Source organism: Aureococcus anophagefferens (genome assembly GCF_000186865.1).
Source record: "Aureococcus anophagefferens unplaced genomic scaffold AURANscaffold_12, whole genome shotgun sequence".
Lineage (NCBI taxonomy): Eukaryota > Pelagophyceae > Pelagomonadales > Pelagomonadaceae > Aureococcus > Aureococcus anophagefferens.
In genome coordinates this window covers 879,951-893,306 of record NW_008705572.1, presented here as the reverse complement: position 1 = coordinate 893,306, position 13,356 = coordinate 879,951, and the positions used below count along the sequence as shown (strand labels likewise).

General features: G+C 72.6%; 3 protein-coding genes across 3 annotated transcripts; 1 reads left to right on the top strand and 2 right to left on the bottom strand.

Annotated features, from left to right (window-relative positions):
* Positions 1 to 41: 41 nt before the first annotated feature.
* On the bottom strand, positions 42 to 2,305 carry AURANDRAFT_53975 (hypothetical protein; the record flags this gene model as incomplete). The annotated part of the gene is made up of 3 exons (XM_009039661.1): positions 42 to 1,294; positions 1,447 to 1,602; positions 1,684 to 2,305. The coding sequence occupies 3 exons, from the start codon at positions 2,280 to 2,282 to the stop codon at positions 475 to 477; spliced, it is 1,575 nt and encodes a 524-aa protein (XP_009037909.1).
* A 3,134-nt stretch (positions 2,306 to 5,439) lies between these two features.
* AURANDRAFT_27836 (hypothetical protein) lies at positions 5,440 to 6,051 on the top strand (the record flags this gene model as incomplete). The annotated part of the gene is made up of 1 exon (XM_009039779.1): positions 5,440 to 6,051. One exon carries the CDS (start codon positions 5,440 to 5,442, stop codon positions 6,049 to 6,051), a length of 612 nt encoding a protein of 203 aa, XP_009038027.1.
* Positions 6,052 to 11,917: 5,866 nt separating this feature from the next.
* Positions 11,918 to 12,637, bottom strand: AURANDRAFT_13322 (hypothetical protein; the record flags this gene model as incomplete). Its single annotated transcript, XM_009039660.1, has 1 exon — positions 11,918 to 12,637. A coding segment is annotated over one exon (720 nt), but the record flags the coding sequence as incomplete, so codon positions are not given.
* Positions 12,638 to 13,356: the final 719 nt, after the last annotated feature.

Sequence of the window (13,356 nt, the reverse complement as noted above, 5' to 3'; positions counted from 1 at the left end):
TACGACGACGCGGCCTACCCCGACGACGCGCGGCCCTTCGTCGAGGCGTACTGCGCCGCGACGGGGGCGGGCGCGGCGGCCGTCGAGGCGGAAATCGCCGCGGCGCTGCCGCTGGCGCACGCGGTCTGGGGGCTGTGGGCCGTCTGCTCGCTGCCGGACGTCGAGGAGGCGCCCTTCTCGCACATCGAGTACGCGGAGCGGCGACTGGCCGCGTGCTCGCGGGCGATGCCGCGGCCCGACGACGGCATGAAACAAGCGGAAACCGCGCGGGCCGACGACGGCATGCAAAGGGCGGAGACCGCGCTCTACGGCGCCCTCGACGGCGCGGTCGCTCTGTTGGGCACCGTCGTCTTCGCGACGACGTGCCTGAACGTCGCCGGCTACGGCGTCGTCGTCGAGGACGGCGGCCTGCTCTTCGGCACGCTCCCCGAAATCCGGATGCGCGCGACGCTCGCCGGGGACTAAAAACCCCACTCACGCGCACGTCGGCGCCGCGGCGTCCTGCCGCGCGGTCTGCATGCCCTTGCCGATCTGCTTGTGGAAGTGGAGGAACGTCTTGTCGAGGCGGCCGAGGAAGTCGTCGAGCTCCTCGGGCGCGACGCCGAGCGCGACGGCCACGGTGAAGTAGGGCACGGGGTAGTCGTCCGCGGACGCGCCGAAGCCGCGGAACGTCTCGGGCCCGATGACCTGGGTCTTGCCCGGCGCGACGACGCGCGTGCCGGAGACGCAGCGCGTGAAGAGCATGGAGCCGAACTTGGTGACCTTGTCGTTGGCGAGCCGGCGCGCCGCGGCCGCGTCGTCCGCGCCCTCGGCGCGCTGGAGCTCCGCGGCCGCGGCCGCGAGGCGCTCGAGCGTGACGCCGAAGGAGATGCGGTTGTGGGGCGTCTCCAGCACGCGCTCGCCGTGCTTCGCCGCGAGCGCGCGGAGCTTGGCCCCGAAAGCGTCCAGCAGCGCCTCGCGGCCGTCGAGCAAATCGCGCCACCCTCGCCGGCCGAGCCCCAGGAGCGTCACGAGCAGGTCCTGGGACGGCGTCGCCGACGCGCGGCCCGGGTAGCCCCGGCCGACCTCCGCGACCAGAGCCGCGTCGGGCGACGCGACGACGGCGCCGCCGACGGGCACGAGGAAGTTCTTGTCCGTCGACTGGACGACGAGGTCCACGCGGCCGACGCGGCACGCGCGGCTCAGCGTCGCGGAGCTCCGCGCGCACTGGACGCCGTAGGCGTTGTTGACGACGTGGGCGACCTCGCGGGCCGCGCAGAGCCGCGCGACGGCCGCGACGTCGTCGGGCGCGCGCCTGGGCAGGAAAAGAGTGCGAAATTTCCAACTTTGGAGGCTCATATCTCGGTCGTTTTCCGCTCGTTTCGGCTAATTCTTGGACGAGCGATCATCTCTCGGAGCGCTCTCGACGCGTGGATGCTTTTTCCGGAACGCGCGCGCGCGGAACACTCATGTTGAAGCGAACTTGAATCACTCGTTTCCTGCCCCGGCGCGCGCGGCGCGAAGCAGCTCGTCGTCGTCACGACCGCGAGCACGTCGTCGCCCAGCGCGTCGAGCCGCGCCTCGAGGGCGGGGAGGTCCGTGAGGAGCTCGTCGCCGAGCCCGCTCGGCGGCGGCGGCGGCGGCGGCGCGTCGGCGCCCTTGGCCTTCTTCTTCTTCAGGAGGCGCGCGTGGTCCGGCGGCGACCCGACGCCGCGGTCGCGCGTCGGGCTCACGACGACGGGCTCGAGGCCCGCGAGCAGGATGCCCTTGAAGCAGCTCTTCTGGTCGATGCGGCACCAGAGCACCTTCTTCTTCGACGCGTTGCCGGGACGGTTCCGCACGGAGAGGAGGCAGAGCGCGAGCGAGAGGCCCGTCGCGCAGGGCAGCACGAGCGCGGCCGTGAACTCCGTGTTGCCCGCCTCCCTGAGCGCGTCGAGCGCGAGGTGGTTGCTGAGCTTCGCGAGCAGGCTCGACCCGGCGGCCTTGGGCTGCACCGCGGCGATGTCGCCGCTCCGGCCGACGCCGTGCGCGAGCCCAAAGTGGCGCCGCCGCACGAGCGGGCTGATCACGCGCGCCTCGCGCTCGCCGACGCCGACGTTGTTCCCAAAATTGTTCGAGTCCATGGCCGCGCAGTTGCGCAGCAGCGCCTCGATGTCCTCCTCGCGCCAGCCGGCCTCGGGGAGCTTCTTGCTCTCCACGAGGCGCCGCGCCGGCGCCGCGTTGCTCGACGCCACCTGCTGCGCCTGCGCGACGATGTGCGCGTCCACGAGCTGCGCCGCCGCGGCGTAGAACTCCTTCTCCATCGCGCCGCTCGAGATGGGTTTGCGCTCGCTACCAGACGCCTCGGAGAGCGCCTCGCAGGGCAACGATGCCGTCAGCTTGCAGTACATCATAGCAGTCGAGCAGGCCTCCGCCCGCCGTTAACGCACAGCTAGCTCACGCGCCGAAGCAGCCGACGTCCGCGCCCGGCGCGAGGAAGCCGCAGCCGTCGATGTCCTCCGTGAGGCCGTACTCGGGCGCGAGCGTCGGCCGCTTCCGACTCCGCTCGATGCCGTCCATGAGCTCGGAGACGCAGTCGATGGTCGAGTCGAGGTCGAGGTTGCCGCGGGCGCGGAGGAAGCAGCCGACGACGGGGATCTCGCTCGCGGCCGTGAAGCGGTCGACGTCCGCTTTGAGGTGGTCCATGACGCCGTCGTACGTCCGGTCGACGCCCGCGGGCAGCGGCACGACGCCGACCTTGTTGATGAGCAGGACGATGGGCATGGACCTACGACGACAAACATGTGCGCGCGTCCGGTTCCGGGACGCGGCGCGCGCGCTTGACGTCCGCGATGCGCTTGCTCCAGGCGACGGCCTTGTCGGCCCAGTTGCCCGTGCCGTCGACGAGCACGACGGCGCCGCTGGACATGGGGATGTAGGCCTCGAAGTCGGAGGAGATGCGCGGCGCGTCGAGGTCCCGCGACGGGACCATGTTGAAGATGACCATCTGCTTCTTGCCCTTGTCGCCGCCCTCGCCGCCGGCGCCCGTCCGCGTCGCGGACCGCGCGCGCGCGCGCGGGTCGCGCGCGAAGCGCGGCGAGTGGAAGTTCTCCACGGCCGTGATCGTCGTCCCCACGGACACGGCGTGCTTCGCGCCCATGCGGCCGTACATGGACCGCATGTCGTCGAGCACCTGCTGCTTCTCGTCGTCGGGCCCGACGATGAGGATGCGCAGCACGCGGCCGTTCGTCGCCGACGCCGTGTCCGACCGCGCCCGCGTCCGCGGCACGGGCTCCTCCTCCTCGCCGGGGAAGCACACGAACATGGGCGGAGCTGCCCGTGGGCCACGGGATTTGTGGTTCAACAAAAGCGAGTGTTGCCCTCCGGCAAAAACACTCGATCTGCGCTGCTCAACGCGATGGCCGCCGACCCGGAGTTCGACGCCGTGAAGCTCGAGACTTATTGGCGGTCCATCCAAAACGAGACGCTGAAAGCGTGCTATGGCGGCGCATCACATCGCGCACGCGCGCGCCGCACTAACGCGCGCCGCATCGCGCCGCGCGCCGCACTAACGCGCGCCGCATCGCGCCGCGCGCCGCACTAACGCGCGCCGCATCGCGCCGCATCGCGACGCGCGCCGTCTCCCCGCGCAGGCTCCTGGTCACGTCGTCGGGCGGCGTGACGCTGCGCACCTACGCGGGCCTCGGCAGCGAGTCGGACGACGGGTCGGACGTCGCGCTGCCGGCGCCGCTCGTCGCCACCGTCGTGTCCCAGGCGAACAAGATGCGCATCGGCAAGCTCGAGACCCTCGTGTCCATGTTCGACAAGTGCTGCCTCGTCATCATCTCCGCGCCGCCCTTCGCCGCGACCATCGTCGCGTCCGAGCAGGCCGACGTCGCCGCGATCCTCGCGCTCAGGCCCCAGCTCGCGAGCGCCCTCGTCGAGGAGCGCCGGTAAGAGCCGGGGGGTTGTTCGCGCGGGGGTGCGTCGCGATACTCGCACGAGTCGGTATAGCGGTCTAGAGGAGCGGCCGGCGGTGCCGCGTTGAGGGGGGTCGGTGGCGCCCTCGGCGCCCTCGGCGCCCTCGGGACGAGGGCGCCGCCCCCTCGTCCGACGCCCTCGGCTGAGGGATTTTCCCCTCGTCCGAGGGAGCCGAGCGTCCGAGGGTCCGAAATGGCCGAGGGCGCCGAGGGCGCCGACGGCCGCTGATTGGCCAGGCACGCCCGGCGCGCTCGAACCGTGACTGCAAATCTCTGGCCATCCGTCGTTGGAAGGTTATGAGGGGGCGCGGCAGCCCAAAGGCGCAGCCCTTGGGCGTCCCTGGGCGCGCCGTGGGTGCCGGCATTGACGCCCACGGTCGCGACGGTCCCCGAGACGGGGCGCAGCCAAGAGCGGCGGCCGTGCGGCGCTTTCCCCTCGCGGCGCCGTGGGCTGCCTACACGTCGGCGCGGGCACGAGGTCCTGTCGGTCCTAGGCCGCGCAGTCGCCCCAGTCGATGATGGAGCGTGGCCCGGGGGCGGCCAGGGACGATCTCTCCCGTGGATCATCACGGAGTCTCCGTCGGACCGCCGCGGCGCCCGAGCCCCGACCGGACGAACTCGACGATTTCGAGTCTCACGACCCAGCCCTTGTACCGAGACGACGCCTGGGTGACGACGAACGATTCCCGATGCTGCAGTGATTCGAAACGAGTCGATGGGTTGGGAGGCGTCGAGCGCGCCCCATTCGAGCCTCTGAGAACCGCCCGCCTGTTCCCCGACGCCATCGCCTGGACGTCCCGTTTTCACCGGCGCGTCGTCCGTCAGGATGCGGCCCATGCAGCCACAGAGATCGTTGCGCATCTCCGCGTATTCGCTGAGCGGCGCGGGTGCAAAGCCTGTCATAAACACATCACGCAGCCCCGGACATCCAGCGCCCCGGGCCGGGGGTCACCAACGGTTCGCCGCCCTCGTCCGATGGACGTGCGCTCGTCCGACGGCCGCGCGCTCGTCCGACGGCCGAGTCCTCGTCCGAGGGCGCCGATCCTCCGTCCGAGGGTCCGAGGGCGTCGGACGAGGGGGCGGCGCCCTCGTCCCGAGGGCGCCGAGGGCGCCGAGGGCGCCACCGACCCCCCTCAAGTGCCGCGGGACTCGGTGCTATGGCGGCTCTTTCGTCGCCGACACGAAACGCCGCACGACGCGTCGATCGCCACCGCGTCGACGACGCGCGCGTCCGCCTTCAACGTTAACTTCAACGGGCCACACGCATGTGCATGTGCCGGACGACCTCGCGAGGGAAACGGAAACATCGCTGCAGTAGCAAATTATATCGTCGCTAATCCTCCACAACCCACAACCGCCCGTGAGCGCAGCGGCTGAGCGACCGACAGCGCCTACTCGACGAAGCGCGGCCCGGCGCCCCGATCGCGCGCGCCGCCCGCGCGGCGAATCGCGCGCGCCGCAGGTACCGGTCCCGAGCGTTGGCGTCGCGCGGTTCGACGCCATGTTCCGCAACACGTTCCAGAGCGGCTTCCTGAGCGTGCTCTACTCCATCGGGTCGAAGCCGCTCCAGATCTGGGACAAGAAGGTGCGCAATGGACACATCAAGAGAATCACGGACCAGGACATCCAGTCGTCGGTGCTCGAGATCATGGGGACGAACGTGAGCACGAACTACATCACGTGCCCCGCCGACGCGAAGCGCACGCTGGGCATCAAGCTGCCCTTCCTCGTCATGATCATCAAGAACCTGAAGAAGTACTTCACGTTCGAGGTGCAGGTCCTCGACGACAAGAACGTGCGCCGCCGCTTCCGCGCGTCCAACTACCAGTCGACGACGCGCGTCAAGCCCTTCATCTGCACCATGCCCATGCGCCTCGACGAGGGCTGGAACCAGATCCAGTTCAACCTGAGCGACTTCACGCGCCGCGCGTACGGCACGAACTACATCGAGACGCTCCGCGTGCAGATCCACGCCAACTGCCGCATCCGCCGCATCTACTTCAGCGACCGCCTCTACTCCGAGGAGGAGCTGCCCCCGGAGTTCAAGCTCTTCCTCCCCATCCAGAAGGAGCAGGCGAACACGGGCGGCGTCGAGCCCAAGCCCCAGGGCTAGGCGGCGCCGCCGCCCCCTTTGCAGCGCGCACGGGGGGGGCGACCCCTCCGCGAAGCCCGACCGGGCGACGGCGTGTATTCGCCGAATGCGCTGCCGCGGCCGCACAAGCGAGCCCACACCTCCACCCCGCGCGGGGGAACCGCGGACCCGGCAACAACGCGCCGGCGAACGCCCCGCGCGCGCGCCGCACGAAGACGCGGCGCGCCCCTCGAAGTTTTACGATGCTCGAGTGTCGGCTTGTCTCTTTTGGGGGGAGCACCGGGAGGGGTGCCGTCTTACCTAGCCGCAGGAGCCGTCGAGGGGCGCGGAGACGACGGGCGCGGCGCGGTCGTCGCCCGCGCGCCGCGCGGTGCCGCGCACGCGGATGGCGCCGTGGACGTCGGTCTCGAGGACGAGGTCCAGCGTCGAGCCCTCGTCCGTGCGGAGCCGGAGCGCGGGCCCCGCGCTCGTCGCCGCGCGCTCGACGGCCGTGACGGCCTCGGACGCGCCGTCGGCCCAGGCGGCCTCGCGGTCCGGGAGCGCGAGGGCGCAGGCGCCGCGGCCGCCGGCGACGGCCCACGTGTAGGCGAGCGCGCGGTCCGGGTCCTCGGCGGGCGCCCAGGCGTCGCCCGACGACAGGACCCAGTCGGCGACGCGCCGCGGCGCCGCGCCGCTCCGCGGCACGCGCTTCTTGAGCTGGGACATGAGCTCGCGCCGCTCCCGGCGCGCCGCCGACGCGGTGGCGGCGGCGTCGTCATCGTCCGCGGCCGCCGCGGCCTCGCCGGCCGGCGGCGGCCGCGTTTGCGTCGCCGGAGCCTCGGCGAAGAAGCGGAGCGTCGCGAGCGGCGCGGCCTCGAGGAACGGGCGGCAGCGCGCGAACTCGAGGTCCGCCGCGGGCGCGGCGGCCGGGGGCGCTGCGGCCTCGGCGGCCTCGGCGCCCGCGGCGGCCTTGTGCGCCTGCACGTTCTCTATCTTCTTGGATTGGCGCACCTTTTTCTCCGCTTTATGGACAAGGAAGCGCTCGCGTTTTTTTCCAGTTGCGGCGCCGCCTTTGGCCATGGTGTGTCGGTGCGTGTGAGCTCGGCTCCCTCGCGCGACGGACGACTACAGCGACACACACAGCCGCCAGCAGAGGACACCCTGAATCGCTCACTTCAGCATCAATGCACCATCAAGTTGCCGCGGCCGAAAGTGTGGTGCAGACACGCTCGGTGGGCAGCCCTAACCAAGAGAAGTGGTTTTACGAGGCGCCCCTCTCTCCGTCGGAAGCGGAGCCGGCTGGGCGAGAGGCCCGCGTGGGCCGCGGACCCGTCCGGCGTCGCCGGCGCGCCGGGAGGCGTGGCTCACCTGGGGGCTGCCGGTGCCCGCCCTTGACGCCGCCCGGCGGGCCCGGACCGCCCCGCCGCGCGGCGCGCCGGCCCGTCCGGCGACGGCGCGCGCGCCATGGCGAACGCCACGGCCTACGACGGCGGCGGCGACGACGACGCCTACGCCATGGGCGACCTCTTCCGCGTCGCCTTCGAGCTGCCGGCGGAGCGCGTCGCGACGGCGTTCATGGCGTTCATCGGGTTCATCATCCTCTTCGACTCGTTCCTCAAGACCGTCGAGGGCGCCCTGTCCGGGTCCATGTACCGCCTGGCCCTCGACAAGGTCTACAAGGAGCTCATGATCGTCGGGGTGATTTCTCTGGGCACCGCGGTGCTCACGTCGGGGACGGGCGCGCGCATCTCCGGCGACACGCGGCGCGTCTTCGAGTACGTGAACCTGGTCATCACGTCGCTGGCGCTGGTCTTCGTTTTGCAGTGCATGGCGTTGATGTATCTGACGTCGTCCACGAAGCGCCGCTACCACGCGGCGTCGACGTTCTCGCCGAACCAGCTCAGCGACCGGCTCCGGCGCGCGACGTTCGGCAAGATCGGCAGTGTGGGCTGGAGGATGAGCCTCTACGTGCCCGTGCTCTTCACGCGGGACTGCGCCCAGTTCAACATCCTGCGCGGCTTCTTCCTCCTGCGCTACGACGTGGGTTTCGCCTTCGACTTCGCGAGCTACCTCAACGAGTGCCTCGACGACCACGTGCTGTCCATGATGGACGTGGGGCCGGGCGCCTGGCTCCAGGTCGGGGCGCTGCTGGGGCTGACCTGGCTCGGGTCCTACGTCTTCGGGCCCCTCTACGGCGCCGTCTTCGGCGACGCGCGGAGCGACGACCCGGAGAAGTTCGCGGCCGCGGGCTTCGTGCTCTTCGGCCTGCTCCTCCTCGCCCTCAACGTCTTCGTCGTGTACTGCACGGGCAAGATGACGGAGCGGCTCCTCGTCGAGGCGGGCATCGTCTCCGACGCGGAGTTCCTCAAGCTCCTGGGCTCCGACGAGCTCGAGACGCAGGACACGCAGCGGCGGACGCGGCTCCTCGCGTCGCAGAAAAAAGTCGTCGACGAGGCGCGGTCCGCGGACCCGGCGTCGCACGCCGTCGACGACGCTCTCGGCGAGATGGCCGCGGCCCGCGGGCCGACGAACGACGAGGTGAGCGCCATCGAGATCGAGGACGGCGAGGTCATCGAGAAGCGGCCCAAGGAGCCGCCGCGGCCCGCGTCCGGCGACACCGTCGCCGTCGCGCCGGCGTCCATGGGCGCGACGCCCAAGGTCGCGGGCCGGAGTCTGGAGGCGACGGCGGAGCGGCCGCCCGCGGCCGCGGCGAGCGACAGCGACAGCGACGACGACGACGACGGCGAGGACGTCTTCGTCGCCAAGCCCGTGGCGAAGCGGCGGCCGTCCCAGCTCGTGCGCATGTCGACGGCCCACCCCAACGAGCTCAAGGCGGCGACGGGCGGCGGCAAGGCCGCGCGCGCGTCCGCGGGCGCGACCGTCGTCGCGCGGGGCTCCGCGCGGACGCTGGGCATGATCGCGTCCGGCGAGACCTACGTCGCGCCCAAGGCGTCCGAGGGCCTGGACCGGTCCCTCGTGACGGCGGAGCTCAACTCGCTCAAGGAGACGTCGGAGGTCGAGCGGCCGTCGCTCGTGCGCACGGCGACGGGCCGGCCCCAGGAGCTCCGGCGGTCGATCGCGAAGACGCCGCGCGCGGCGCCCCTCGGCGGCCTGGCCCTCGCCGAGGAGGGCGACGAGGACGAGGAGTCGCAGCCCGGCACGCTCGCGCGGTCGGGCACGGGCCAGGTCGGCGAGCTCGACGCGGCGCCGCAGAAGTCGTCCGGGTCGCTGTCGCTCGCGGCGTTCGCCGAGGACGACGAGGACGAGGACGACGACGGCGGCGAGTCGCAGCCCGGCACGCTCGCCCGGTCGGGCACGGGCCAGGTCGGCGAGCTCGACGAGGCGCCCAAAAGCGTGTCCGCGGCGCCGTCCCTGGGCACGTTCCAGGAGGAGGACGACTCGAGCACGAGCGAGGCCGACGAGGACGCGCCGCCGGCCGCGCTCGCGGAGATCCAGCCCCTGCGGTCCGCGCGGCCGGACAACGCCTTCGTGCCCGCGCCGTCCAAGGCGCCGCCGCGGCGCCGCGGGAGCCTCGTGCGCATGGGCACCGCGCGGCCGGGCGAGCTCGACGCGTCCGACAAGTCGCGGCCCGCGCAGCAGGGCGCGACGCGCGCGGAGCCGACGCCGTCGATCATGGGCGACGCGCTGGGCGCCTGCGACTTCGCCGAGGGCGACGAGGACGAGGACGAGGACGCGCCGCCCAAGGCCGCGGCGCCCCCGGCCGCGTCGCCGCCGCGGCGCGCGCCGCCGTCCGTCAAGGACGCGGCCGTGAAGCGGCGGCGGTCGAGCCTCGTGCGCATGGGCACGGCGCGGCCCGGCGAGCTCGACTCGTCGAGCGACAAGTCGCGGCCGAGCCTGTTGGGGAGCCTCAAGGCCGGCCTCGCGCCGCCGTCCGAGTCCGCTTTAGGCGAAGCGTTCGCCGAGGGCGAGGAGGACGAGGGCGCGGAGGAGACCAAGGCGCCGGAGCCGGTTGCGAAACCCGTGGCGCCGTCGCCGCCGACGCCGCGGCGGCCCGGCGGCGGCATGGAGCGCCAGAACTCGAACCTATCCGCGACGGCGACGCCGCGCGGGCCCCGCCGGGGTTTAGGCCGCCAGGAGTCGAAGCGCGAGGTCACGCCGTCGTCGTCGCCCGCGCCGCGCCAGCGGCCGGGCATGCGGCGCATGGAGTCGAAGCGGGACGCGGGGCTCGGCGGCGCGCCGCCCGCGGCGGAGCACGGCGACGGCAAGGCGCTCGACGCGGCGCGGTGCGCGAGCCCCGCGGGCTCCGTCGCGACCCCTAGCCGCGTGCACCCCGAGGGCGTCGCGGCCATGCCGCCGCTGCTGCCCCAGATGTCGAGCGTGGGCATGAGCGGCCGCACGCTGCCGCGGCGGCCGACGGACCTCATGAAGCGGACGAACTCCGCGTGGGAGAACTTCACCGTGGAGACGCAGAAGCGGCGCACGTCGGCGCCGGACAAGGAGGAGCTCGACAAGGTGCGCGAGGCGCGCGCGGGCGCCCACGTCGCCACGCGGCGCCGCCTGCCGCCGTCGCCGAAATCCGGCGACGCGGACCTCGACGCGCTGGAGGCGCAGCTCGTCGGCGAGTCGAAGACGGGCGCCGACGCGCCGCCGCCGCCGCGGCGCCCGTCGGGGCGCCAGCGCCGCGGCTCCGCGAGCTCGCGGCGGTCCAGCGAGGGCGGCCGCCGCGCGTCGTTGACGAACAGCGCGTTCGAGTTCGCGTCGATGATGGGCACGCTCGCGGGCGACGTGACGAACAAGCGGCGCCGGTCGTCGACGCTGAACCCCTTCCAGAAGAGCGCCTGGGCCATGATGGCGCGGAAGATGGACCGGCCCGAGCTCGAGTACGTGTATCCTTTCGGTGGTTCGGAGTCGTACATGAACGTGCTCGACGTGCTCCTGCTCTTCTCCTGCCTCTACTGGGCCCTGCTCCTCATGTCCTTCGGGCGCATCGCCGCGCGCCTCGGCGCGGCCTGGGTCGCCCTCGTCTTCGTGCCCCCCGTGCTCTGGACGGGCTGCCTCACGGCCATCGTCAAGTCCGCCGCGCTCGTCCACGCCGTCGTCAACATCGACCTCGACATCATCGGCCACATCCAGGAGTCCACGGACGAGCAGGCCTACGAGGCCATCCGCGACGAGGCCATCAACAGCTTCCGGAGCCGCATGCTCGAGAAGATCGGCTCGTCCAGCGACAAGGAGGGCAAGCTCTTCGTCTGCTTCAACAACTTCGACCTCGACGGCAAGGGCCGCCTCAACTACCACGAGCTCCGCATGCTCACGCGGAACCTCAACATCCACATGACCTACGCGACCTTCGACTTCCTCTTCCGGCGCGGGGCGGCGTCGCCCCGCCCCTCGCGATGCGCGCGCGCGCGCGCGCCCGCGAGACGCGCGCGCCTTTCCGTAGGTCCATCGACACGAAGATGGACAACGTCGTCGACTTCGAGGAGCTCCGCCACGCCGTGCTGCCGGAGCTCACGCCCGAGGCCTACGAGAAGCCCGCGAGCACGCGCAAGGGGTCCATCCTCGACAACATCAAGGCGTCGCTCTTCGGCGCCGCGCGGCCGCGGTCCGCGACGGACCGGGGGTCGCCGACGGCGCCGCTCGCCGCCGCGGGCGACCGGCCGCGGTCCGCGAGCGACCGCAGCAAGGGCGGCCACATCGAGGTCGTCCCGGGGACGAAGGCGCGGCAGACGCACATGCTGCCCGTGAAGCTGCCGGACCGGCCGCGGTCCGCGAGCAAGTCGAAGAAGGTCCTCGACGTCGTCCCGGGGGTCCCCGGGCGGTCGACGCATCTCATCCGCAAGACGCACTAACATCATGTTCGGTGGTGGCGCCGGGGCGGCCCGCGCGGCCGGAGCATCTTCGGCGGCGGGCCGCGCGCGAACTGGGGGACGCCCCTGTCCCCCGTCCAGGGCAGCGCCTCCTGGTAGAGCCGGTCGCCGCAGTGCGCGAGGAGGCCGCCGAGCTCCGGGCAGACGGTCCCGTAGGGCACGCCGCGGTGGAACGGGTCCCGCGACCGCCGCTTCGCGTGGAGCTCGCCGTCGCAGCCGTAGGGGTCCTCCTCGAAGGCCGCGGCCGCGGCGGCCTCGCCCTCGGCGGCGGCGGCGCCGTCGAAGCGCGACCCGCCGTCGACGGGCACGGCCTCGAAGTGGAACGCGTCCTTGGGGAACCGGATCGCGGGCGCGTGGAGGTCGACGAAGCGCCGCTCCTTGAAGTCGAAGGAGACGACGTCGACGGCCTCCGGGTAGTCGCCCGCGACCTCGCGGAAGCGGCAGATGGAGAAGAGCAGGTTCTCGTAACTGTCGCGCGCGTACTCCTCCGTCGTCGCGCGCGCCGCGACGCCCGGTAGGCCCCACCACCCGAAGTGCTCGGCGAGGAGCCAGTAGGACTGGGCCTCGGACCGCGGGCCGGCGTCGCGCCGCGTCTGGCCGCCGGAGAACACCAGCAGCGCGTCGTCGCGGCCCGCGGCGAGCTCCGCGCCGCGCCTCGCGTGCTTGACGAACTCGCGCGGCAGGTCCCGGCCCCGCTGGTAGCCCAGCAGGTACCAGGACGCGTCGTTCTCCTCGACGCCCTCGAGGCTCTCGGCCATGGTCACGGCGTGGCCCGCGACGACCACCAACCGCCTCAGGCCGCCCGCGTCGCCGAGCGGCGCGCTCCGGCGCTGGCGCCGCGGCGGCCGGAGCCGCGGCGCGGGCCCGCCGCCGCGGAGCTGCGGGCCCGCGTCGGCGTCGGGCCGCTCCGAGGCGAACAAGTCGGCGGCGCCGCGCGCCGCGAGGCAGGCGACGACGGCGTAGGCGCTCCAGCGCAGGACCCGGCGCAGCGCCTGCGGCCGCCGCCGCCGCCGCCGCGGGTCCGCCGACGGCAGCGCGGCGCCGTCCGCCGGCGCCGACGATTTGCGCTGCATCGCTGGCCTGCCTGGCTCTCACAAAGCTGCGTCCATTCGTGCCCTCTCACGATGAGAGGACCATTGCATGGCCGCCCTCGACCATGCATGGCCACAAAAATCACAAATGTTGACCTTGCACTGCAAGTCGAACACGCCGATCGAACCCGAGTTTTAAGAGCGGAGCGTGTCGCCCCAGGGCCCCGGGAGGGGCGCGGCGCGGCCGCCGATTTTGACGAGGAGCGAGCCGCCGTCGCCGGCGAGGTCCGCGGCGAGCCGCGCGTCGACGCCGCCCGCGAGGTCCGGGAGCGGCGCGCGGCCCGCGAGGTCCGCGACGGGCAGCGGCGCGCCGAGGTCGACGCCCGCGCGCACGAGGCAGGCGGCGTCGCAGGCCACCGTCGCGTTGGCGCCGCCCCAGTTGACGAAGAGCAGCGCGACGCCGAAATCCGCGAGCGGCTTCGCCC